Here is a 25,404-nt window from a genome sequence, read left to right as displayed (position 1 = left end):
CACGGCCGGTGCCATCGTGGGCTCTGCCCCGTGGTTGTGCCGGTGAGGCCGGGCAGTGCCGTGGGTTCTGGTGGGGTCCCAGGCCACCTCGCGCCCCCTGGGGGGATGGTGCTCCCAGGGTGCCCGTGCAGCTGTCGCGTGCCGGCCCTGCTCAGACAGGTCGATCACGTTTGACCTTCATCTACCAAATGAATTATAGATCGTGTCTGGGGACGCCCCTCGCTGCCAGGGGGGCGAAGGCGGCGCTGAGGCAGCGTGGGGAGCTCCAGCAGAGCTTGCACCGTGCGGGGCTGTGGGCCAGAGGCAGCCAGCCTGCCCCAAGCATGGGGGCTCACGCCCCAGGGAGAAGCCCCAACAGCGTCCACTCAGCACATGTGGCACCAGCAGCTGGGGCTTGACCCCCTCCCTCGCTCTGGGGTCCCTGCCCATAGCAGGGGGGGAGCAAAGGGGGGTTGGCTGTGCATGGGGCTGGCAAGGGTGGGGGTCCGGCAGCCCCAGTCCGTAGCCGGCTCCAGGTGCTGAGACCATGGGGCGGTCGGCGTTGACCAGGGTGCAGGCTGATGTCACCAGAGGAGGGGGGCTCGGCAGAGTGGCAGCCCCTGACCCGGCGCCCAGGGCCCCCCCCCCTGCGGATTTCCCGAGATAATCCAGTGTTGACATGGCCCAGGGCGGGGATGGGCATGGCGGATGCGCAGCCGCTGGGCTGCCTGGAGCCCTGCCTGCCTGCCTGCACCGGGTCCCCGTGCCGAGAAGGGGGACTCACCCCTGCAGCGGCAGCACCGTGCCAGCCTGGGACCCCCGGGGTGGGCGGTGGGGGTGAGCCCCCCCCGGCCCCAGGGGGCTGCGCAGGACGGGGGCACCCGTCAGCCGCCCCGGGGCTGACTCCTGCTCTTGCAGCGCCATGCTCGCCAATGCGGCCACCATGCGGATCCTCATCAAGGGGGGGAAGGTGGTGAACGACGACTGCACGCTGGAGGCGGACGTCTACATCGAGAACGGCATCATCCAGCAAGTGGGCCGTGAGCTTATGATCCCTGGCGGGGCGAAGGTCATCGATGCCACCGGCAAGCTCGTCATCCCTGGCGGCATTGACACCAGCACCCATTTCCACCAGACCTTCATGAATGCCACCTGCGTGGATGACTTCTACCATGGCACCAAGGTACCACCCAGCCACACCCCCCCTGCACTCCCTGGGCTCGCTGCTGCCTGCACACTCTGCCCGCAGCCCAAGCCCCCGGCGGGTGGGTTTGCTCCCAGCTCGGGGAGGGCTCCCTGGCCCCCCAGGTGCCAATGGGTGCTGCAGGGATTTGGCACGGAGCATCTACGGCCAAGGGGGATGCCGGGCAGGCAAGAGCGTTCAGTGGCCGGGTCCCGCTGGCAGGAGCTGTGCGGCGTGAGCAGGCTCTCTGCCCCGGCACTGCGGGCAGCCGGCTGCATCAAGTCCCTGGTGGGGTGGCACTGTGCCAGGCTGTCCCCGTGTCCCCATCCATCAGGTCCCCTTGCTGTAAGCATCCTCCTCCTCCCACCGGGGCCACGGCACCTGTGCCGGCATGGGGTCCCTCTGCTCCTGCAGCTCCCTGCGCGCCACTGGCCGTGCCCCCCACGAGCCGATGCTGCTGGCATGGGGCAGTGAGTGAAAGATGCCGCTTTCCGACAGATGAGCCCCCAGTCCCAGGAGGGCGAGCCAGAGGGGTGGGTGCACCAGCAGGATTGGTCCCCACAGGGTGCAGCCCACCTGCGCGCAGCAAAGATGCTCTCTCCCACGCAGGGACCCCTTGTTGCCCCACAGACCCTGCTGGGGAGGGATGCTCGTCCAGCTCCAGACCAGGACATGGCAAGCCCAGGTCTGGCTCGGCTGGAGTCACCTATAGCAGCAAGGATGCTCTGCGGTGCCAGCCTGGCTCAGGGCCCTCCCTCTGCTGCAGGGCCCTGCCGTGGGACGGTGGTGCCATGCACTGGGTGCCGCTGCCTCGGGGTGTCAAGGTGCCGGCGCGGGCTTGTCCCAGGCAGTGCCGGGGCCGGCTGTCTCCAGCACCCCACACAGAGCAGCCATTGTGCCAAGCCAGCACTGGCTGTGCCTGGCCCCGGCGTGCCCAGCATCCCTGGGCAGGGGGCTCAGCTCTGCCACGGCGGCTGCAGCAAAGGGGTTGGGGGGATGGTCCCATGCCGCGGCACAGCCAGGGGCCCGGGGGGGGCACAGAGATGTGCCGGAGGGCAGGATGCTGGTGCACCCTGTGCCTTGCCTGCTCCCCATCCCCATCCCAGCAGTCTGCCTTGTAGCACTGCGCTGGCGCCAGCCCATGAGGGCCAATTGGTAAAGGAGCTTTGGGGATTAGCCAGGCTGGGTGAGCCAGGGACACCGCCGGGTGTGACAGCGCCCGCCCTGTGGCCCACGCATGCCGTGGCGGGGGAGGGGGTTGTCTCCCTGTGGCCCCCATGCTGCTAGGGCTGGGTTGGGCTGGGCAGCCCCATCCCAGATCAGGCCCTGTGCCAGAGGTGCAGCTGGGGGGCTGCAGGGACTGCGGTGCCCAGGCCCATGGGCAGCACAGGCAGGGCGTACCCCTGGCACCCCAAATCCAGTGGTTGGTGCTGGGGGGGACAGTCAGTGCCCCAGCGGGCAGCAGGATGGGGCTCTCCAGATGTGTCATGCACCCAGATGTGCTGTTGCATCCAGGCAGCCGCAGGCAGGACCAGGGTTCTTACTGCGGGGGGTGGTTGCACCCCAGGGTGATGTGGGGGGATCCCTGCCTGCAACGGAGCCCAGCCCAGGGCCCCCACCTGCCTGCAGGCATTGCCATGCCCCAAATGTGGCTGTCCCAGCCCGGCCGCCCGGGGATCAGCCCTGATCGTAGCCAGACAGGACTAGTGTTGCCTCGTGGCGTGGGCAGCACCGCGGGCCTCGGGGGCCATTCTCCAGCAGGACAAATCCTGCCCACCACCACTGCTGCTGTCCCCCATAACCTGCAGGCAGCCCTGGTGGGAGGGACGACGATGATCATCGGCCACGTCCTGCCTGACAAGGAGACCTCGCTGCTGGACGCCTACGAGAAGTGCCGCAGCCTGGCTGACCCCAAGGTCTGCTGCGACTACGCCCTGCACATGGGCATCACTTGGTGGGCGCCAAAGGTGAGTCTGGCCATGCCACGCCAGTACAGCAAGGCTCTGATGCCGGCACAGCGAGGCAGGCCGAGGGCCACAGTGCCCGGGAGCAGCTGCCACGGCCAGGGCTAATTCCCAGCCCCGCTGATCCCATTAGCTGCTTGTTGGGGTGGGCTGGGCTGAGCCCCCAGGCTGCCTTTTGAGCTGCCTTGATCCGGGCTCAGCGAGGCAGGGGGTCTGCATGGGGCTGAGCCCCTTGCCAGGGCAGGGAAGGTGCTGCCACTCCATGGAGGGGAGCAGGGTGCCTGGGCACGGTGGTCCCAGCTTAGGGGGGGACCCCATCCTGCAGCATGGCCCCCATGGGGGTGGCAGCGGGGGCTGGTCCTGCTCGGCACCCAGACCCCATCCTATGGTGTATGCAATCCCCACCAAAGCTGCCGGAGCAGGATCAGGCCTGGCTTGAGGGAGACCCCAGCCACTGTGTACCCTGTGTCCCAGCCAGGCCCTCCCCAGGCAGAGCAGGGGATGGAAGGGGATGGAGCAGGTGCCCCCCAGGGTGCATCCCAAAACTGGCACACCAGGGATCCAGCCAGGCCAGGGCCAGATCATGGCGTGACATGGCAAGCAAAATCCCCCCTGCTCTCCCCCCAGCATCTGTCGCTCCCCGGATCACCCCAGGGTGCATGCACAAATCCTGCATCTCACATCCCCAGGGGGGGAGCGTCAGTCCCTGCCTCATGGCAGGGTGGGAGGAGTGGGTCCCATGGCTGCCCGTGCACCCCAGAGCCACCGAATCCCTCCCACACTGTGCTGACCCCCCCCATCATTGTGCAGGTGAAGGCAGAGATGGAGACGCTGGTGCGGGAGAAGGGGGTGAACTCCTTCCAGATGTTTATGACCTACAAGGACCTGTACATGCTGCGGGACAGCGAGCTCTACCAGGTCTTCCAGGCCTGCCGCGACATCGGCGCCATCGCCCGAGTCCATGCTGAGAACGGCGAGCTGGTGGCTGAGGTGAGCGCCGGGACCGGGAGTGCCCGGCAGCAATGGGCACCCAGCCATGTGCTTGGGGCAGGCAGAGCCCCTCGTGTCACCTCCACCCTGACTCACACACCCCTGCCCAATTCCCTAGGGAGCAAAGGAGGCACTGGACTTGGGCATCACGGGGCCGGAGGGCATTGAGATCAGCCGGCCTGAAGAGGTAGGCGACTGCTGGTGTCCCTGAGTCATTGCACAGGTGGCATCCTGGGACATGGCTGGGATGCTCCGGGGCATCCTCATAGCTGGCACCACCTGTGCACCCATCTGTGCTGTCCGTGCACCCATCTGCATGCCCATCCTTGCACCACCCACCCAAACCCACACCATGCCCTAGCCGGGGCACTTTGCCATGCCATGCCGTGCATCTCACTCCCACTGTCTCTGCAGCTGGAAGCTGAGGCCACGCACCGTGTCATCACCATTGCCAACAGGGTGAGTGGTCCTGAGCCAGGTGGCCAGGACTGAACCTCACTGCCGAGGGTCTGCGCTGGGGTGTCCCTCCCACCACCCTGAGCAAGCGGGGTGTGCAGCACACGGCCATGCCGGACCTCCTGCAGCTGGGGCATCCCCCTTTGCTGCATCTGTGGGTGGGCGCCCCAGTTCCATGGGGGGGTCCCAGGTCCCGATAGGAGCGCTGGGACCCCCCCATGGAACTGGGTCGCCATGGGGACAGTGGCACTGACCCCCCTCTCCACAGACCCACTGCCCCATCTACCTGGTGAACGTCTCCAGCATGTCTGCAGGGGATGTCATCGCTGCCGCGAAGATGCAAGGTAGGGAGCCCGGATGGCCACCCCTAGGGCAGGATGTGGCCCCCCCACCCGAGCTGGCAGTGGGGTGGGACGTGGACGCCCGTGGGCTCTGGACTCAGTGGGGTGGGGGGGTCTGGCACCACTGGGGCAAAACCTGCATTTCCCCAGGGATTGTGGCCACGAGGTGGGAGCCCTCTGGCCCCGCCCACCCGTCCCCTGGCCCCGCCCCCTGCAGCCAGAGCCGCTGGTTCTCCCTCTTGCCTTGTAGCTCCGCCCCCTACAGTTGAAGAGCCCTTAGCTCCGCCCTCGCCTGTAGCCCCGCTCGTTCTCTTGGCGCCTTGGATCTGTCCTCTGCTCCGTAGCTCCGCCCCCTTTCCCCGTAGCTCCGCCCCCTGTGGTGGGGACTGTCCCTGGGCGGGAGGCTGCGACACGCGTGGGCACACACAGGGACACGGGCACACGGGCAGAGGCACCGGCATACACGCGGAGGGGTGTGCACACACCAGCGTGAGCCCGTGCGGGCTTACAGACACAGGGCACACGCAGGGACACAGGCACATGCAGCCACGGACATGTGTGGGCAAGGGGCACATGCATGGACACAGACACACCCACGGACGCGGGCCACACGCAGGGCGAATGTGGGCAGCGGGAAGGTTGTGGGCTGGAAGGGACATGGATGGGCACACACAGGGCCGTGTCACATGCAGAGGGGTGGACACTCACGGCACGGGAGGTACGGAGCCATGGGCACGCAGAGACACATGGGCTCTTGCGTGGATAGGGATGCAGGCAGGAACAGGCACATGGACACAGGAGCACATATGTGCATGTGGGGATGTGCCCTCAGACACATGTGCACATGTGGGCCCCCAGCCACCAGGCACCTGCAGCACTGCTCACACAGACACGCGACACACGTGAGCATGTGTGTACACATGCTCAGACGGAGGCACATGCTGCCTGCAGAGATACCGACACGGACAGAGCACACGCATGCCCCTTGCACGCTCACCTGTGCACACCCCGCCCTTGCACAGTCGCCCCCCGCCCCACTGCCCCCCGCCCCATGCGTGTGCCTCCACCCCGGCAGGGAAGGTGGTGTACGCGGAGACGACCACGGCACACGCCACGCTCACCGGGCTGCACTACTACCACCAGGACTGGTTCCATGCTGCCGCCTACGTCACTGTGCCGCCACTACGCCTGGACACCAACACCTCCGCCTACCTCATGAGCCTGCTTGCCAAGTGAGGCACCTCGGGCACCCCGCGCCCTGGTCACCCTCTCCCCGTGGGCCATTCTTCCCGGCACCCCCTCCCCAGCTGCCACGCTTGCTGGTGCTCTCCGGGCATCCCTGGTGTTCTGCATGCCCAGGCGTCCTGCTCCCAGGTGCCATGCCGTCCCGCTGCCCCGTCACCCCAGCATCATGTGTTCAGGCACCCTGCTCCCCTGGTGCTGTGCCTTCCAGACACACCATCCTTTGAGCAACCCCCCTCCTTGGGCTGGCCTCCAGGCACCCCATGTCCCTGGCACCTCACTTCTTGGGCACTGGGCTCTCTGGGTGCCTCGCTTCCCAGACACTGTGCTCCCTCGGGGCCTTGCTCTGTGGGTGCTGCACTTTCCAAGCACTCACTGAGCACCTGGGGTCTTGGGTGCCCCAATACCCAGGCACCCTGCTCCTTGGGTGCTGAGCTCCCCTGGCACCTCACTGCATGGCTGCTCCATTCCCTGGGCACACCGCTCCCTGGTGCTGAGCTCCCTGGGCACCCCAGTGCATGGGTGCCCCTGGTCCCCAGGCACCCTGCTCCCCAAGCACCCCACTGGGTGGGTGCCCCGCTCCCCGAGCACCTCACTCCCCAAGTGCTGAGCTCCCCAGGCACCCTGCTCCCTGGGCACAGATCTTGGGCACCTTACTGGATGAATGCCTCACTCCCCAGGCGCCCCCATCCCTGGGCTCTGAGCTCCCTAGGCACCCCACTCCCTGTATGCCCTATTCCCTGGACACCCTGCTCACCAGGCACCCCGATTCCTGGGCACGCCACTGCGTGGCTGCCCACTCCTTGAGCACCTCAAGGTGTCCCCAAGTGCTGAGCTCCCTGAGCACCCTGCTGCCTGCGTGCTGAGCTCCCCAGCCACCCCACTCCCAAGGTGCTGAGCTCCCTGGGCACCCCACGGCATGGGTGCTCCATTGCTTGAGCACTGAGCTCCCTGGGCACCCCGCTCCCGGCCACCTGCCATGCCAGTGGCTGGCTGTGGCCGAGCTGCCCCAGCTGTGCCATCAGCAGCGCTGTCCTGTCCTCCCGCAGTGACACGCTGAACATCGTGGCCTCTGACCACCGGCCCTTCAGCACCAAGCAGAAAGCCATGGGCAAGGAGGACTTCACCAAGATCCCCCACGGCGTCAGCGGGGTGCAGGACCGCATGAACATCATCTGGGAGCGAGGCGTGGTACGGGGTCCCACACCCCTCCCCTGCCCCCAGGCACCCCCAGGACGGGGCTGTCCCCCCACCCTGGCTCTCGGGGGGCTCGGCAGTGGGTCCAGCTTGGGCTGAGCTGGCCCCAGCTTTAGGGTTGGAGGGCCCTTTCCGTGGGTCCCACGGGACGTCCCTTGGGTGGGTTTGCCCTCCGGTGTGGGGGCAGGCAAGGTGCTTCCCCAGTGCAACCCAGTGGGTCCCAGCAAGGGATCCGGCCCCAGTAGCACCCCCTGAGATTTTTGGGGGGTTTGGGGTAGGCAGCACAGAGCGTGAGGGAAGGGGCACAGGCAGCTGGGCAGTGTTGTGGGGTTGGGGTAGGATGTGGCCCAGCACATCCTCACCCCCACCCCCGGCGGCAGGTCGGGGGCAAGATGGATGAGAACCGCTTCGTGGCTGTGACCAGCTCCAATGCTGCCAAGATCCACAACCTGTACCCCCGCAAAGGCCGGATCATCCCCGGGGCTGACGCCGACGTTGTGGTCTGGGACCCTGAGGCCACCAAGTAGGTGCAGCCGGCGGGGAGGGGGCTCCCTGTGCTGCTGGGCACCCACTCACTGCCCCGTCCCCCCGCCCAGGACCATCTCGGCCAGCACCCAGGTGCAGGGGGGGGACATCAACCTGTACGAGAACATGCGGTGCCACGGGGTGCCCCTGGTCACCATCAGCCGCGGGCGCGTGGTCTACGAGAACGGTGTCTTCATGTGTGCCGAGGGCACCGGCAAGTTCTGCCCGCTCCGCTCATTCCCGGACTCCGTCTATAAGAAGCTGGTGCAGCGGGAGAAGGTAGGGGGGTGGCGGGGGCCGTGTGGGTGCTGTGCTGCGGCGTGGGGCAGAGCTGCGCCGTGCCTGGCTCCCGGCTGCTGGAGGGGCCGAGGGAGGCAGTGGTCGCGGTGGTCCCAGCAGCATGGGTCAATGGGGGGACGGGTCTGTGGCGCCTAGTGCCATGTCATCACGGTGCTACACCATGCCGCGGTCAGTACCACGCTGGAGCATCGTGTGGCGGGAGCGCAGCGTGCCTCGTGCTGGGGATGGGGGAGGATGGCAGTGGCAGTGCCTGGTCAGGGGCAAGCGCCAGCGGTGGGGTCCCTGTGGGTGGGCGTATGATGGAGGACCCCGCTGCCCCAGCTCCTGCCCCTCCCTGGGCCCTTGCCCGTGTGCCGGCGGTGCAGAGTGTTTGGGAACAGTCTCACTATGTGCTGCTGTGGACGGCGGTTGTCCCGACACGTGTGCGAGGTGCGTGCCAGGCGTCTGGGGGCCCCCCCGCGCTCCGCTGTCCTGGGCTCTCTGCCCTTGGCAGGGTCCCCCCTCTGCAGCCGCCCGAGGCGGCCTCACAGCGGCCCCACGTGCACCGGCACAGGGTCACACATGGCTGGGACAGGAGGGGACCCCGGGGCACGTGCTCCCCTGGGCTGCAGCGCATGTCTCGCCCACACTTGGTGGGGCTGCAGAAGCCCCCTCTTCCTCCGCTCTACCCCCCGGTCCCCCCATCCCATTGCTGACCCACTGCGGGCGAGGGGGACAGCCTCCACCCTGCCATCCCCCTCTGCACTCGTGGGTCCCCAGGGCTGTCCTGGCATGACACCCAGGAGCTCCGACAGACCCCGGCACCAGGAACCCCTCCGTGCCCCTGCGCCTTTCGCCAGCCCCTGCCCAGCCGTGGGAGATGTGCTGGGGGGGCTCAATGTGGTGCTGATGCTGTGAGGGAAGGGGCTGCCTGGGGGGTCCGGGTGCTGTCCCGGGGAGCTGGGAGCCGACAGCCAGCACTGGGGGGGGTCGGCTTGGCATCGCCGGGAGGGACAGGGTTGAGGGGCTGCGCCGCCAGGGTCACCTGCCTCCCCCAGTCCCTGCTCTGGCACCGCTCTGTGCCGGTACCTCCTGCACCGGGAGCCCCGCAGCCCAGCCAGCATCCCACTGGGTGCCTCTCCTCCCCACCTGTACCCCTCCCCACGCTGCAGCCCCCTCCCCACGCCGCAGCATGCCCCCGCACCCTTCCCTCCCCCCCACACCCGGCTGATCCGCACCCCGCTGTAAGGCAGTAGCACCCCTAGTCCTCCCCCCACGCCCCGGCCGCAGCCCACCGCGGCGCGGTGTCGCCCGAGCTGATGCTCTCTCTGCTTTTTCTTTCCCTTCCGGCAGAGTTTAAAGCTGCGGGGTGTGGATCGCACCCCATACCTGGGGGACGTGGCCGTGGTTGTGCATGCCGGGAAAAAAGAGACGGGGACGCCCCTGGCCGATACGCCCACCCGGCCTGCCACGCGACACGGGGGCATGAGGGACCTCCACGAGTCCAGCTTCAGCCTGTCTGGTAAGAGCGGGGCCGCAGCGAGGGTCCCGGCAGCCCCTGTCCCGCGTTCAGCCCCCCCTGGGGCTCACCGGCAGCCCCACACCCGGCGGCTCTCCGGCACCAGCTGGGCGCTTGCCACCCTGGGGTGCAACCCCCCTTCTCCCGGGCAGGGGGCTGTGCCACCCCGGTGCTCCCACAGTAGAGTAGGGAGCTGACCACCTCCCCAGACCCACAGCCCCACCAGCCCTCGCCCATCCCTCCACGCACCGTCTGTCGCGTAGCTGCGCCTGGCAGGGATCTGTGTCGGGCCGGGGGGCCAGGGCGGGCAGGACTGAGCCAGCGCATGCGTTGTGTTTGGGCACCTTTGTCCCTGGGAGCGGAACCGGAGGGATGGGGGTCATCCCCGCGGCTCCGGTGGGCACCCGCTCTCCCACCCCACAGCTGCCATGGCACTGTCCTGTGCCGGACAGGACCGAGCCACATGCCATGCTCAGACAGGAGCGGGACTGGCTGCATCTGCTCCCTTGGCTGCAGCGCTCTGTGCTGCCTGTGCTCACCGTGGCTCAGTGCTGGCTGTGCCGGGGCTGGGAGCCTCCGGTGAAGCTCCCTGCCGGCACCCTGCTCGGTGCTCCTAGCAGGGCCGGGGACACTCTGACCCCCCCAGGGCAAGACGCTGGGTTCTGGGGGGTCACGAGCGTCAGTCCCAGTATGGCCAATGCTGCATGAGGCACCGGTGCTCCGGTGCTTCCCCACTGCGTGCGGCACCACCGAGGCAGGAGCAGGGGCTGTGGGGGAGCCGGGGACACACAGAGCACCCGGTGTCCCCACGGTGCTGGCAGCAGGGTTGCCGGCCGCGCTGCGGGTGCCAGGGTGGCTGTTGGGTTCTTGCCCTGATGCCCATCTGTCCATCTGTCCGGCAGGTTCTCAGATCGATGACCACGTTCCAAAGCGAGCTTCGGCCCGGATTCTCGCTCCCCCCGGAGGCCGGTCGAGCGGCATTTGGTAGAGCCGGGGACCTGTCCCCCAACTGAGGACCAGGCTCCGGCCCCACACCACCCCCGCCCCGGGACCCCGGCTCCGGCGGGGCTCCCCTCGCACTGGGGGGCCCTGCCCGGTCCCCGTCCTGCCCGCGGGGCCGTGCCGGCAGCGTCAGCCGGCAGCCATGTGCGGTGGGCCGGGGGCCGGGGGGCCGCGGCCCGGCCGGCGGGAGGGGACAGGGGCAGCGGGTGGGCCAGCCCCGGCCCTTTTCTGTTTGCACGTTGGGTTTGGATCAGTGAATTTTTGACTTGTTTGTGCATCACGTGGAAATACTCTGAAGTGGTTTGTGTCACTAGCGTTAGGGGAGAAGCAGGGACCCCCCCACCCCCCTCTCCACCCTTTCCCCCCTCCTTGGGCTGCCCCACCAGCTCCCACCTCTGCTCCCACCCCGGCCCCATGCGGGACGCGTGAGCCCTTCCCACGCCCCGGCAGCGAGCAGTGTCGCGGCAGGCACGCGCCCGCACGAGCATGGTGCCGGCAGCCGCTCGCTGGCACACGCGTGCATGCCCGCCCGCATCCCTCTGTGCGAGGTGCCGGCGGGCTTCTCGCTGCCGCCTGCGTGCGCGCATACGTTGCACCGTGCGCGGTCCCAGTGAGGTAGGTGTTCGCTGCGCACCCGCGTGCACCCGCGTCCCATCCCTCCACGCACGACAGCGGCCGCCTGTTTCACGCCGTGCCAGGAGCACCCCTTGCCCCTGCCCCTTCCCGGCCCCTCCACACCCTGCCACTGGGCTGCCGGCGACCCCCAGGCCGGCGATGCTCGGCGGGTGCCGGTGGGGTGTGGGTCCGGGTGCGCGTGGCCCCGGCAGAGCAGGGTCCTTGTCCCCCCCCCATCCCGGCCACGCACTGGTGCTATCCGGCGGGCGCCCCACTCCCCCCCCAAGCTGTCCCCTGGGGTAGTGTCAGATGTGAATTGTTCCTTGTGCACTTTTCCCCTAGATGGTCCCTGTAGGTGTGCGGGGGGGCCGGGTAGGCACAGCCCGGCACGGGGGTCCTGCCCGCCCCCGGGTAGTTGCATATTGGCCGTTTTAGGAACCTGCAGTACGTTTCTGTTTGCTCATTAAAGACCGTTCTCACAGCGCCCGGCCTCGACGCCTGCTTGCGGGGAAGGGGGGGCTGGATGCCTGTGGGGGGGGGTCCCGGTTGGGGTCAGGCACATGGTGGGCTTTGCATCGTCCCCACCTCTCGGCGTGCACGGCTGCACGCCAACCCTGCCATGGGGTCAGGGACTGTCTCCATGTCCCCCCTGCACCTCCATCCATGCTGCCCCTGGGGGGTGCCCATGGTGGGGGGCTCAGACCCCCCCCGAGCATGGCTGGGTGCTGTCTGGGGGGGAGCGGGGTGAGCGGCTGCCTGGGGAGGGGGAGCCCCATGCACCCCGGGGAGCAGCGTGCAGTCCAGCGCACACGAGTGCGTGAATACACGCATGTCCGTGCATACAAGCGTGTGCGGGCACAGACGCGCCGGGTCAGGCCTCCAACCCCTGCGGGATGCCCCGGGTTGAGCCGCCGGCACGCAGCTGCCACGGCAGCACCGGATGCGGCCTGCAGCCCCCGGCCCGGTTCCCCACCGCTGTGGCACTGGGGACGAGGGCACACGCGTGCACATGTGTGCACACACGCCGCTCGCACAAACACACACACACACACACACACAGACACGGGTGCAGGGAGGGCTGCAAGGTGGGGGGGGTGTCTGTAGGGCGGGGATGGGGTGCAGGTGAGGGGGGAGCGGGGTGCAGGGGGCTCTGGGTGTCCTGGGAGCCGCTGGGGTGTCGGGGGGGCGGGCTCTGGGGTTTCTCAAGCGTGTCACAAGGGTCCCCGGGCTACGGGGGCGGGGGGAACCCAAATGTCCCAGGAGTCTCTGGGGGTCCCGGGGGGGTCCCGGGGGGGTCCCGGGGTCCCGGCGGTGCGGAGGCAGCCGCCCGCCCGCAGGGGGCGCTGTGGGAGAGGCAGGGGCCGCGGCCGGCGTTGCCAGGACGACGGGAGGGGGCGTGTCGCCCGCCCCGTTGCCTTGGCGGCGGGAGGCGGGGCGGAGCAGAGGCCGGTCCCGCCCGCGGGGAGGGGAGGTGGCGGCGGCAGCGCATGCGCGGGTGGCCCGTGCGGTCCCGGCCCGGTCCCGGCGAGCCCGGCGCGGTGCGGAGGGAACGGAGCGGCGGCCGGAGCGGCCGCGGCCCGAGCGCGGTGAGTGCGGGCCGGTTACCGCCGGGTGGGGCGGGCCGGGGAGGGGAGGGAAGGGACCGGACAGCGCCGTACCGGGCCGCCGCCATCACCCGCATCCCGGCACCGGCCGGCGCCGCCCCCCGGGACCGGGGCGGGGGGGAGGAACGCACCGGGACCTCGGTGATGGAGCGGGGGGGCTGCGGGATGGAGCGACCGTGGCGCGGGGCGGGGGGGGTGCGGTGTCCGTCCGGTGGCGCCGGTGATGGAGCGGCCGTGACAGGTCGGGGGGCCCGGGGATGGAGCGGCCGTGACCGGGGCCGGGGGAGGGGCAGCCGGGCCGGGGCTGGAGCCGTGAGGCCGGGGACCTGGGGCGGCCGGGTCCCGTGGTGCCGGTGGCGGCAGCGTCCGGCCTGACTCAGCGGCGGCCGCCCCTGCGCCCTGGCTGTGTCTCTCGTAGGGCCGCAGCCCCGGTACGGTACGGCACGGTACGGCACGGCACGGCACGGCATGGCACGCCGGGAGCTGTAGTCCTGGCACTGGCGGGGCCACCTGGCACCGCAGAGCACTGGCCTGGGCTTCACTGCCGGTTACCGGGCATCACTGTCGGTTACCGGGCATCACTGAGGCCCAGGCATCACCACCGGTTACCAGGTATCACCCGGGTCGCCACCAGGTGCGGGGTTCACGCTGCCCTGTCCTGCCAGGTGCCGGTGCAGGGTGACGCTTGTGGGACGGGCAGGCAGAGGCTCCGTAGCACCAGCTCAGCCAGAGCAGCCCAGGACAGCGGGGCGGCCATTGCGGTGACCTGCCAAAGTGTGACGCGCTCTTATCCTCCCGGTTGGGATGGCAGCGGTGGCTCCGGCACGGTGCCATGCCGGGGCTGAGCAGGACACGGGCAGCCCTTTGCTGCCTGGATGGCAGCGCAAGCACCAAAGGGTGCCCGCTGTGGTGAGGGGGGCACGGTGTCCTTCCCGGTGCTCCCCCCCGCTGTCCCTGGGGGACGTCCAGCCCCATCTCCTGCCGATGACCTTCTTGCTGGATGGGAAAGAGCAGGTCCCCAAAGTGGTGGTGCGGGGCGCGCAGACCCCAGCCCCCCGGCATGACAGGACGTCGTGTGCCGCCACAGTGGCTCCCTCCCGTCGCACGCATGGGGACACAGCGGGGCAACGGCTCTCCCCAGTGAGTGGCATGGGTGTGCTGGCATGGCCGGAGCACATGGGGCCTCTCCTCGAGGGGCTCGGCCAGCGCTGGTGAGGGGCTGCCTGGGTTGGGGGATGCTCTGCCATGGCACGGATCTGCCAGCGTTGATGTCCCCTGCCCCGGCCACGGGGTGCCGATGAGCAGCTCTCCCTGCGCTGGTTCTAACAACCACCCAATTTGAATCATCAAAAGGCACTCGGCATTAATATTTCAGGGACGCTGTGCAGGATAAGGATGCCAGCATGGGCGAGGGGGGAGCAGGCGCGGTGGGAGGCGCTGCCGCCGGCACAGTGCTCTGCACATGCTCCTGCCGCTGCTATTTCAAGTTATTTAGGTTAGCAAGAGTGGAGCAGGCGGGGGACCAGTGAGGCCAGGCCACCCTGCCCATGCTCCCCCCCGTCACCGTCAGCCGGGCACCGCGGCCGCACCAAGCACTGCCATCGGGAGCCACGAGCTCCCAGTGCATGAGCAGCCGGTTTCCCTCGCCACGGGCTGGGACAGGCACTGCTGCCGGCTAAAGAGCCAGGAAACCAGGAAAGGTGCTGGGGGGTTGACCCAGCGAGGACCTGGGTACTGCCTGCACCGGGGCAAACCCATCTGCCATGCACGGGCTCTGACGCGGCATGGCATGGCACAGCACGGCATGGCGTGGCGTGGGGATGCTCCCCTCGGGGTAGGGGGCAGCAGCGCTGGGGGGGATGTCTGCGATGGCCGGGGGGACGGGGGCGAGTGGCTGCCCCTGCCAGCACCTGGGCGATCCTGCCCGCTGCCTGGGGCTGCCTACCAGCTGCCAGATCAGCCGGGCAGCACCGCAGAGGCTCCGCACGGCGCTCAGCCCCCACTGGGTTGTCTGCCACCCCCCTCGCGTATTTGTCACTTGAGAAGCCACCGGGACGGCTCCCAAAATAGAAGCTGCGAGTCGCAGCAGCCCAGCTTGCCCCGGCACAGCGGTGCTGCCGGGCTGGCGCAGGCAGCGAGGGGCCGGCACCGTCCCGCAGCCTCGGCAGGCGGCACTGCCCATCCGCCTCCCGGGCAGCCACTGCAGCGTGCGGTCAGTGCCCGGCCTTGGCCGCCGGCGCTGGCACCGCCGCCTCGGTGCTGAGCAAACACGGCCGGCACGGCCGCCGGCCTCATTCTCCTCTCGCTTTGTTTGGCCAGAGCGCGCCAGCCCCGTCCCGGCAAGGGCTGCGGCGTGGGACGCCGGTGCCTGCCGCCGCCTCCCCGGCAGCGTCGGCACGAGGAGCCGGGCTGGACGACCTCTCCGCGCCCTGGCAGCGCCGGCGGGACGGGGCAGAGACACGCGCCCGAGTGTTTTGTTCGCCGTTGGGCCTTGATTAGCAGCTCGGCGGCCGGACAATTAAAATGCAGCGGTAAGCGTCCCCTCTGCCCCGTCAGCACGGCTGGCCGGGCGCCCTGCGCAGGCGGCACGGGGCGGGGGGGGCTACCGTGTGTGGCGGGGGCTGCGCCCCGGACCCCCGCATTCCCCACACTGCCGCTGCCTGCAACCTGCCTGCGCGGCGGAGGCACGGCCGGCATCAAGGGCAGGTGGCAGGAGCCGCACTGCCAAGCCAGCCGCTGCTCCCCGGGGACCCAGCACCTCCAGAGCTGGGCCGGCACTTGCCCACTGCCGAGGCAGCCGTGTGCCGAGCCCTGTGCCAGAACAGCTCCTCTCCCCACGGCTTGCTGGGAATCGGGGCTAAATTCTTATTTTTATTATTTTTTCGCAAAAGCCAGCGGCAGAGGCAACCTGCAAACCGGCCGGGCCGGAGGCTTCCTGCCTTGTGGGTGCGTCCATCACCCGGCGTCAGGGCTGGGGTGGGCAGCGGGGCCGGCTCCTGCCCCGGCCGGAGGGCTGGCGCAAGCGTTGGCTTCCCTGTCATTATGCCGGGGCGTGCTCGGCGCTGCAGCAGAGGGCTTTGAAGCCCAGCGTGGCATTTCAGAGGGTGGAAATGAACTGGGTGGCACCACGCGCCCCAGCAAGCATCCCCTCACGGCTCCGGCTGCCTCACTTCACCACCGGCTGCTTGGGGCTGGGACATGCCCATGCTCGGTGGTGCCGCATGCCCGAGCGGGGTCAGGGTTCTCCCCGCCGGGCTTGCACGTGTGGTGGCACGCATGGGAGTCGGGGTGCAGCTGGCGGTGGCACACCGGGGAGCGGCTGGCGCGATGAAGCCTGAATTCATCTCGCTGTGAAACCCGTTCCTGCGGCTGTCGGCATGGGCCTTGGTTTGCTTTGGCAAAGGGGCACCAATGCCAGCAGCCTGCCGGGAAGCGCGGTGGAAATCCCAGGTGAGGAGGGGTGAGGGCGCGGATATTCCCTCCCTCTTGGCGAGGTGATGAGGAAGGTGCCCGGGAGCAGCTGAGGTTTCTGCCAAGACTGCACCCCACTGGTGCCGGCGCTGGGATGGCGTCAGGGGCTGCACCACGCAGGGAGGGCGTCCTCAAGCCAGCCCCGCTCAGGGGGTGCGCTCCCAGGCTCTGCACTGCCTCACCTGCCCAGGGAGCATCCCTAGTGGGGGGCTGCCTGCCTGGCCCCCCCCCAGCTGTGGTGTGGGGAGGGTCCCTGCAGACCTGGCCATGGAGGGTGTCCCAATGTGTGGGGCTGTGGTGGAGGCTGGGGGGCTCGCTTGTGGCTCTGTGCCCACCCCGGTGCCGGCAGCGTGTGCCCCATCTGGCAGTGTGTGCCCCATCTTGCACATGCACCACTTGACATGGCACGCACCCCACGGCGTGCGCCATGCATCCCCCCCCAACTTGAGTGGGGCGAGACCTGGCCCCCATGGCTCAGCGTGGCGGCCAGATCCTGCCGGGAAGGCTCCAGCACTCGGCCCAGCCCTGCTCCGGCTCTGCCGTGTGCGCAGGGTGCTGGCAGCTGCTCCCAGCTATTTCGGGAAAGGACGGCGATGGCGGGGTGGGGGGGTGTCAGCCGGCCGCTGGCTCCTCGCAGCGGTGGGCAGGTGGCTCCCTGCCCGCAGCAGCCCCCCCCCGCAAGCCTGCCAGCCCCCTGCCCACTCCGGCAGTAGGCAAGCACTGCCGCTTTCCCGGCTGCACCGCGGCGGCCGCACCGCAGTGCGCGTGGCTCTGGCTCTGCGCCGCGCATGACTCAGCTCGGTGCTGCTGGAGGGAGGGGACCCCTGCCTGCACCCCAGCCAGCGCCAGGCAGCATTAGGCTGTTTGGATGGGCGCTGCGGCCAGCACGATGGGTGGCTTTGGTCCTCACTGGCTGCTGGGGGGTGGGACGGTGCCCACCACACCGTGCTGGGGGCTCAGGGGCCGGTGGTGGTCGCAGGGGCCTCGTTTCCAGCTGCTCCCACGGCTAAAAATACCGACACCCCCGGCTGCGTGCCGGCGACGTGGCCCCACGCGGGGCCGGACGGGACGGGGTGCTGGGGGTCCCGGCCCTGGCGGGGGGCCGGGCCAGCTCAGCTGCCGGTGGCGGTTCCACCGGCCAGGGCGTGTGGCTGTGCCGGGGCCAGCATCACCGGTGCTGAGTCACCATGGTGCTGAGGCTGGGGGGGGCAGGGGGGACGAGCTGCGGCCACTGGCACCTTCCTCTCTCGCAAGCGGGCACCCAGGGAAGTGGCGGCACCCCACGGCCACCCTGCCATTGCCCCCATGGCCCCCGTCTGCTGGGGGACAGCGGCTCCTGCATGGGGGTGTCCCCCCCCAGGCCCAGGGTGCAGGCGATGCGCCCCGTCGCTGGCCCCATGCAACACCCTGGGCTGCGGCAGCAGGAGAGCAGGGCCGGGGGGGGTGAGAGGGGGCTGCCCCCCCTCCGGGAGCCCCCGGCCAGCAGCTGGGCTTGAGCCCTGCAGCCCCCCTCACCAGGGAGAGGGGAAGCGGATTAATGCTGCTGCTGGGGGGGGGGGGGCACGGGGGGAGGTGCTGGGGCAGCGGGGATGGGGCCCCACTGCACTCGGGGAGGGGGTAGGGGGGACAGGGACCCCGCTCTGGCAGCGGGGACGGTCCCCACTCTAAATCCCTTGGCGAAAACCAGTGGGACGGTGTCTTGTCTCAGTGCCCCCCCTCTCCCCAGCTCTGCGGCACAGCTTTCCAGCACTCTGCTGTGCCGGGGCTGCAGCTGTGGGGTCTCTGCTCCTGTGGTGCCCAGGCAGAGCCCTCCGCCATCTGGGAGCGGGTTTGCGGCCGTGCCTGCCAGCAGATGTTGCCCCTCTAAGCCCTGCTCTAATGGACCCCGATCCTGGCCCCGGCAGATTAGGCATCCACCGAGGGCTGGGAGGGGGGGGCCATAAGCTGCTTATGGGCTGGCACCGGCCCCCGTGGCCACGCACAGGGAAGGAGCTGTGCCCCGGTGCAGGGGCAGTGCCCTCGGTGGTGCCGGCATCCCCTTGGGATCCCCTGCCCATGAGCCACATCCAGCACCCCATCCGTGTCCTGCGGTGGGTCCTGCTCCCAGCGGCAGCCTTGGGACCCGGCTCCCCCAGGGCTGTGCCCCTGCTCGGGATGGGGGTCCGCCTGGCCGGGTGGGACACCATGGGGCTGCCACAGACCCTTACGCCCTGGGGGTGCAGCCAGGGTGGGGGGGGGTCCCACGGGCTACACTGTGGCAGCCTGGCCCCAGTGTCCCGGGGCACTGGAGCCTGGGTGGGACAGGCGCCCCAAGTCCTGCCACCCATGGAGCGGAGCGGGGCCGGGCTGGCGGGCACGTGAGGGTGCTGGCGCCGGCGTGACGCCCATCTCTCGGCAGCTGGGGCATGGCCGTCAACGTGTACTCGACGTCGGTGACCAGCGAGAACCTGAGCCGCCATGACATGCTCGCCTGGGTCAACGACTCCCTCCAGCTCAACTACACCAAGATCGAGCAGCTCTGCTCAGGTGGGGTGCGGGTCCCGGGGGGGTGGACGGAGACGGGGCGGGGGGGGGACGGACGGTGGCAGGGTGCTGCTGGCTCTCCCTGACGCCGCGGTGTGGGCCCGGCGCAGGGGCTGCCTACTGCCAGTTCATGGACATGCTGTTCCCCGGCTGCGTCCACCTGCGGAAGGTGAAGTTCCAGGCCAAGCTGGAGCACGAGTACATCCACAACTTCAAGGTGCTGCAGGCCGCCTTCAAGAAGATGGGAGTGGACAAAGTAGGTCCATGGGGGCGGGTGGGGGGGCTGCGGCGAGGCGGGGGCCGTGCCAGGAGGGCAGCCCCACCAGCCCCTCCATGTCCTCCCTCCAGATCATCGCGGTGGAGAGGCTGGTGAAGGGCAAGTTCCAGGACAATTTCGAGTTCATCCAGTGGTTTAAGAAGTTCTTCGACGCCAACTACGATGGGAAGGAGTACAACCCGCTGCTAGCGCGGCAGGGCCAGGACGTCGCGCCCCCCCCAAACCCAGGTGATCACATCTTCAACAAACCCAAGAAACCCATTGGCACTGCAGGTAATGTCCGGGTCCCCCCTGGCAAGCGCTGCCCCCCCTGCCCTCCCGCCCGGCCTCCTACACCCCACATCGCTCTGGCCGCGGCCAGGCGTCCCCCCCGCCCCTGCCTGCGCCCCGCTGTGCTGCCTGCCTGCCTGCGACCTGGGGGGGGCCGAGCGGGTCTGCAGGGACACCCGGGGCGGAGGGACCCGTGGGGAGCTGGGCAGGGCCCGGCTGCCTCCTCCTTCCTGCCCACCCCAGGCCTGGTGGGGGGTTTGTCCCCCCAGGCCACCCCGCCACGGCTGCCATCCCGCCACGGTGCCTGAGTGCCACTGCGCAGCCAGGATGCTCCCGGCCACGGGCAATGCTCTGTTGGGCATCGTGGGCTCCCTGTGCCAACCCATGGGAGCATCTCAAGGGCCGGACCCCCCGATCCTGCAGCAAACCCCAGCCAGGCTATGAGCACCCCTCCAGGGGGCTGGGGTTGAGATCTGCCAGGGGAAACTGAGGCGGGTGGGGAAGGCTGAAGGCAGGACAGCCTGAAGTCGCGGCTCGGCCCCAAGTGCTCTGCCTGCCCTTGCTGCCTGCTGCTACCTCCTGGCCCCTGCCGCCCCGCACGAAGCGGGGGGGGGGGGGGTCCCCGCCGGCAGCCCCCCGGGCCTGCATTAACCCATTGGTCCCCATCTGCTGTCAAGTCCCCCAGAGGACCTCTCCCACCGGCCCCAAGAGCACGCCCAACCCAGCCCGCCTCAGCAATGTCCCCAGCAGCATCCTCCGGAAAAACTCCCCCGCAGCCCGTAATGGGGGCACCGAGGCCGACGCGCAAATCCTGGAGCTCAACCAGCAGGTAGGCAGGGCCTGTGCCCGCTGCTGCCAACGCCCGGCTGCCGGCAGGGCCAGGGGATGCCCCGGCTTGGGAGGGAGGGTATGGTCCTGAGCCCCCCTGGGTATGGGGAAGTGGCCCCCTCCCGGCCTCGAGCTGAAGGGTCTGGCCCCCCATCTCCCACCACAGCTGATGGACCTGAAGCTGACAGTGGACGGGCTGGAGAAGGAGAGGGATTTCTACTTCAGCAAACTGCGGGACATCGAGCTGATCTGCCAGGAGCACGAGAACGAGAACAGCCCCATCATCACCGGCATCATCAGCGTCCTCTATGCCACAGAGGTGAGGGCTGGGCACTGCTGCACATATGCCCCCCCAGCCCCGGGACCCTCATCCTGCTCTCTGGGCTTCCCTGGGATGAGACCCCCCCCTTCCCCACGGCTGCTTTCAGCCTCTGGCCTCCTTCACTCCCTGCGGTGCCCAGGGTGGCTTTGGGCTTTGCCGAAGCCCTTGCACTGTGCCGGGAGGGGACGAGGCGGGAGCCGCCCGGGCTGACAGCCGCCTGTGCCCCCTCCCCTGCCAGGAGGGCTTCGCCCCGCCGGAGGATGACGAGCTGGAGGAGCAGCAGCCAGAGGACCAGGACGAGTACTAGCCCCGGCACGCTCCCATGCCCCGCGACGCCCCGCGCCGTTCCCCCACCATAGACATTCGAGGTCTGAGCCTGTGCGCCTCGCCCTGCACTGTCACACGCCATCACGGTCTCCGGCAGCCGAGCCCGCAGCCTCAGTGTCCAGCAGCTCCGATGGGAATCCACTGTCTCCATAATAAATAGATGTCCATCCAGCGAGGAGCACGGCTGTACCTACGGCGGGGGCTGGGGGGTGGGGACGGGCTCTGGCCGCCGTGCCCGGGGCCCGGCCCTCGCCACCCCCACCCCATATTTATTTCCGTTGTCCCCTCCGGTGTGAGTGAGTGCCACAGCCGCCCCAGTGTCCCCACCTGCCCCGTTGTGTGAGAGTGAGAGGGAAAGACCGAATCCTCGGGGTGTTCTCCTGGGGTGGAGCGTGCTCGTGTGCTGCCTGCGCTGCCTGCACCCTGCCAGCCCCGGTGCCCGGGGATGGGGGCTGGGACTGCTGCATGGGGGTCGGTGCTTGCTCGGCAGCCTGCGGGCAGCGGGGAGGACGTGGCTTGGAGGAGGGAGGTGTTGCTTCAGGTTCCTGGGAAGGTGAAAAAGAAACCCCGGCCAGGCTGAGGACGTGGCTGCGGCCGCCTGCCTGCGCGGGCAGGTGCATGCAGCAGGGGCACCTGGTCACCACAGGCCAGGACAGAGGATCCCGGAGTGGGAGCTCGTTCCTTCTGCGGCATGGGGACAGTGGTGCCCCTCTCCCCGCCACGGGGCCCCATCCCCTCGCCCACAGCCACCGAGGACCCCCCCTGGAGCTGGACTGGCTGTGTCTCCCACCCTGTGGGGTGCCGGGGTAGGTTTGCCGAGAGTGGCACGTGGCGCCTGCCCTGGCCGTCGTTCTCCCCGTTGCATCGCTTGTCTGGTCCGTCACTCCGGTTGCAAAGCCTGCATCTGTGTTAAGTTTTATTTAAAATAAACTCGTGTGGTAAAACGTTGTCTTCCCTGTCTGTGGCCTGGCTCCGGGCCCTGTGAGCAGCCTGGGTGCTGCAGGAGCTGCTGGGGCTGGGTATGGGTGCAGTCCTGGGCTGCCCCCCCCTTGCCCGGGGGAGGGGCCAGCGGAGCATCGCAGGGCACCGGCGCCTCCAGACCCCTGGGCTGGATCCCGCTGTGGGGCGGGTCCCTAGGCCAGGCCTCTTCGTGCTTCAGGACCCCCATCCCCGTTTGGAGGGCGGGAGGTCGAATGGAGGTTCGGGTTAATCTTTTCCTAAAAATTTTATATCCACCTTTCCGACCCCCCCGCTACAAAGACACGGAGCCCTATTTAGCCCAGAGATGGAAAACATAGTACTACAAAGAGCTGCCTTTGTGCGTTTAATTCCTGCTTTTGTTTACCACAAAGCCAGGGGAGAGCGCGAACGCAGTCCCCCACTACCACAAATTATGCAGTCGAGTTTCCCGCATTTGGGGAAATCGCAGGGGTCAGCACACCCGGAGTGCAGGGGATGAGCCTCGCCCTGGGAAAACCACCTGCCTGATCATGGTGTCTCCCCTGCCAGGTAAGTATGCCTCCTCTCACGCCCGGCAACGCCGCACGCACCACCACCTACTCCTAACACACGGACACACGCGCCCACACTCCCGCGCCACACCCGCGCACACCAATCGCTCTAAACCCCATAGCTGCCCGTCACGCAGCGCCACGCAGCTCCTGCGACGCCCGTGGCCGGCGTCTTCTTCTCACGGTGATACGTCCCGCCAGCCCGCGCCCTGCCTGATCTGCATGGACACGCCCTCCATCCCGCAAAGCCCCGCCCCTGGCGGCCCGGAGCGGCTCTGCCGCCGCCGGCGCGATCTGCGTGCCTCCGCCCCCGGCCTCGGGTCGGATGGCGTCCGTCTGTCCCTGTCCCCGGGCGGCCACCGCGGAGCCGACGCTCCCCACAGGCCTCACAGGCCCCAGCGCCGCTGTCAGGCTCAGCTGCTCCCGCGCTGGCACCGGCTGCGTGTGGCGCGGGCAACATTTGCCTCCTGCAGCCGTCCGGCACCTCCACCATCGCCGTAGCCCATCACAGGTCACCGAGCATGGCTCACAGTGGATGACTCTGCCAGCTGGCGTGGCACGCCTGCACCGTCCCGTCGAGCCCTGGCACTCGTCTGCATCTGGGCTGCTGCAGCGCTCCCTGCCCTGATCCCCGTCCCGGGGGACACCGTCCCTGCTCCAGCCTTTCCCCGGTCGGGGTGCTGGGACCCCAAAGCCCGGGGTGACGCCTCCGCCTCTGCCACCTCCGGTGTCACCAGGTCCCCCGCGTACAGCACCCTGCCCGCGCTCTCCGGCACCCCTGGCCGCTCGGCTCCCGCGGGGCTTCACCTCGCCCGGCCTGGTCCCCGGGGCCGGGACGCGCCTGTTGCCCCCGGTCACCCTTCCGGCTGCGGCCTCGGCACGCTCCCCGCGGCGCCCAAGCTTCGCCGGTGACCCGCTGGCCGTCCCCGCGGCGCTGCCTACGCTGTGGTCTGGGTTGGAGGGACGACGCCCCGAGTGCTGTCACGACTATCGCCGACGCGGCGGGCGCGGTCGGGGGGCACCTCCGCGGGCGGCCGGGGAGGGGCGGGGGGAGCGCTCCCCGAGGCCGCCCGGTGGCGCTGCCCTGCGCGCGTGACCCGGGGCGGGGCCTTGGGGACAGGGGCGTGGCTTCGCAGATCGCGCCGGCGGCGGCAGAGCCGCTCCGGGCCGCCAGGGGCGGGGCTTTGCGGGATGGAGGGCGTGTCCATGCAGATCAGGCAGGGCGCGGGCTGGCGGGACGTATCACCGTGAGAAGAAGACGCCGGCCACGGGCGTCGCAGGAGCTGCGTGGCGCTGCGTGACGGGCAGCTATGGGGTTTAGAGCGATTGGTGTGCGCGGGTGTGGCGCGGGAGTGTGGGCGCGTGTGTCCGTGTGTTAGGAGTAGGTGGTGGTGCGTGCGGCGTTGCCGGGCGTGAGAGGAGGCATACTTACCTGGCAGGGGAGACACCATGATCAGGCAGGTGGTTTTCCCAGGGCGAGGCTCATCCCCTGCACTCCGGGTGTGCTGACCCCTGCGATTTCCCCAAATGCGGGAAACTCGACTGCATAATTTGTGGTAGTGGGGGACTGCGTTCGCGCTCTCCCCTGGTTTATGGTAAACAAAAGTAGAAGTTGAAAGCAGTTAATAGTCGTCAGCATGTACTTTCTATGATCTATGCCGCACGGGACCCGGTGTCTGTGTGGCTCCATGGGACCTGGTGGGATTCGCACCAGAGGGCTGAAGGAGCTGGCGGAGGTTTTGGCAGGATCCCCTTGGTCAGCTACCGAAGGTCTGGCTGGTCTAGGGAGGTCCCTGCTGACTGGAAGCTGGCCAGTGCTTGTTGAGGCAGAAGTCACAGACACTGCACACAATCAATATGATCAAGCAGATGACACTTTATTGTCCAAATAGCTCGGTCTATGTATGCATTCTAGTTCCCGCTTATGCGTAAACCATCTGTTGATTGGTTAGCATGTGCTGTCCATAAAGCAATAATTTGATTGGATAAGGTCTTCTGATCACGCGAATGGTTCCCTCCACCTGTATTCTGTCTTGTATCCTGCTTTCAGTCACATATGCCCAACTTTGTTCTGCTTTTTGTGCTTGCTTCATCAAACTTGTAGCAGCAGTTGACCTTCGCTACCTTCTTGAGGCCTGCTGCCTGCAGAGGCCTCTGGCTCACAGATTAATCAGTTCCATTGTGTCTGGATTGTTCACTATGTGTCCATTGCTTTCCAAATATCCCACAAATGCTATTCCAATTGACAAGAAGGGCATGAGGGAAAATCTGGGAAACCACAGACCTTAGTCTAACCTCAGTTCCTGGAAAAATTACAGGGAAGATCATCCTGGGCGCTATGGCAAGGCTTTTAAAGAACAATGCAATTGTCAGGCACGGTTGGCATGGGTTCCTGAAGGGAAAGTCCTGTTGAACTAATTTGATATCCTTCTACAATAAGGTCATCCGCCCGGGGGATGAAGGGAAGGTGATGGAGGTAGTTCTGGATTTCAGTAAGGTTTTTGATACTGTCCCTCCCAGGACCCGTCTGGACAAGCTGTCCAGCTGTGGGATGAGTGGGTTCATGGTGCGCTGGGTGAAGCACGGGCTGGACGGCAGGGCTCAAAGGGCTGCAGCGAATGGAGCTACAGCGGGCTGGTGACCAGTCACCAGCAGTGTTCCTCAGGGCGCAATCCTAGGGCCAGTTCTGTTCAATATATTTATCAATGATCTGGATCCAGGAGTTGAATGCACCATTAGCAAGTTCGCTGATGACACCAAACTGGAAGGTGCTGCTGACCCTCTTGAGGGACAAGAGGCCTTGCAGAGGCCTCTAGATAGCTTGGAGCATTGGGAAATCATCAACAGCATGAAACTGAGCAAGAACAAATGCCAGATTCTGCACTGGGGACAGAGTAATGCCAGGCACAAGTCTAAACTGGGAGAGGAGTGGCTGGAGAGCAGCCCTGCAGAAAGGGACCTGGCGGCGCTAGTCGGCAG

At 68.2% G+C, this 25,404-nt stretch overlaps 2 protein-coding genes and 2 non-coding genes across 10 annotated transcripts; 3 read left to right on the top strand and 1 right to left on the bottom strand.

The window, feature by feature from the left end:
- Positions 1 to 648: 648 nt before the first annotated feature.
- On the top strand, positions 649 to 11,775 carry DPYSL5 (dihydropyrimidinase like 5). The gene is made up of 12 exons (XM_069805395.1): positions 649 to 1,162; positions 2,971 to 3,129; positions 3,937 to 4,116; positions 4,235 to 4,303; positions 4,531 to 4,575; positions 4,841 to 4,916; positions 5,989 to 6,145; positions 7,205 to 7,346; positions 7,733 to 7,875; positions 7,949 to 8,156; positions 9,510 to 9,678; positions 10,578 to 11,775. The coding sequence occupies exons 1-12, from the start codon at positions 902 to 904 to the stop codon at positions 10,661 to 10,663; spliced, it is 1,695 nt and encodes a 564-aa protein (XP_069661496.1). The 5' UTR covers positions 649 to 901; the 3' UTR covers positions 10,664 to 11,775.
- A 977-nt stretch (positions 11,776 to 12,752) lies between these two features.
- Positions 12,753 to 21,858, top strand: MAPRE3 (microtubule associated protein RP/EB family member 3). 7 transcript variants are annotated; one of them, XM_069805378.1, is made up of 8 exons: positions 12,771 to 12,878; positions 15,216 to 15,427; positions 18,766 to 18,893; positions 19,060 to 19,146; positions 19,239 to 19,440; positions 20,115 to 20,266; positions 20,432 to 20,584; positions 20,826 to 21,858. In XM_069805378.1, the coding sequence occupies exons 3-8, from the start codon at positions 18,825 to 18,827 to the stop codon at positions 20,892 to 20,894; spliced, it is 732 nt and encodes a 243-aa protein (XP_069661479.1). In that variant the 5' UTR covers positions 12,771 to 12,878; positions 15,216 to 15,427; positions 18,766 to 18,824; the 3' UTR covers positions 20,895 to 21,858. The 7 variants fall into 7 exon arrangements, with proteins under 7 accessions (XP_069661478.1, XP_069661477.1, XP_069661479.1 ...); XM_069805374.1 differs by having other exon boundaries at positions 19,001 to 19,146; XM_069805377.1 differs by lacking the exon at positions 15,216 to 15,427 and having other exon boundaries at positions 12,753 to 12,878.
- Positions 21,859 to 22,267: 409 nt separating this feature from the next.
- LOC138689936 (U1 spliceosomal RNA) lies at positions 22,268 to 22,431 on the bottom strand. Its single transcript, XR_011328709.1, has one exon. It is a non-coding gene; the product is annotated as a U1 spliceosomal RNA (small nuclear RNA).
- Positions 22,432 to 23,849: 1,418 nt separating this feature from the next.
- LOC138689935 (U1 spliceosomal RNA) lies at positions 23,850 to 24,013 on the top strand. The gene has a single exon (XR_011328708.1). It is a non-coding gene; the product is annotated as a U1 spliceosomal RNA (small nuclear RNA).
- Positions 24,014 to 25,404: the final 1,391 nt, after the last annotated feature.

Source organism: Haliaeetus albicilla, chromosome 18 (assembly GCF_947461875.1).
Source record: "Haliaeetus albicilla chromosome 18, bHalAlb1.1, whole genome shotgun sequence".
In the NCBI taxonomy this organism is placed as follows: Eukaryota; Metazoa; Chordata; class Aves; order Accipitriformes; family Accipitridae; genus Haliaeetus; species Haliaeetus albicilla.
Note: the sequence above shows the minus strand (reverse complement) of the source record. Positions and strands in the feature narration are given on the sequence as shown.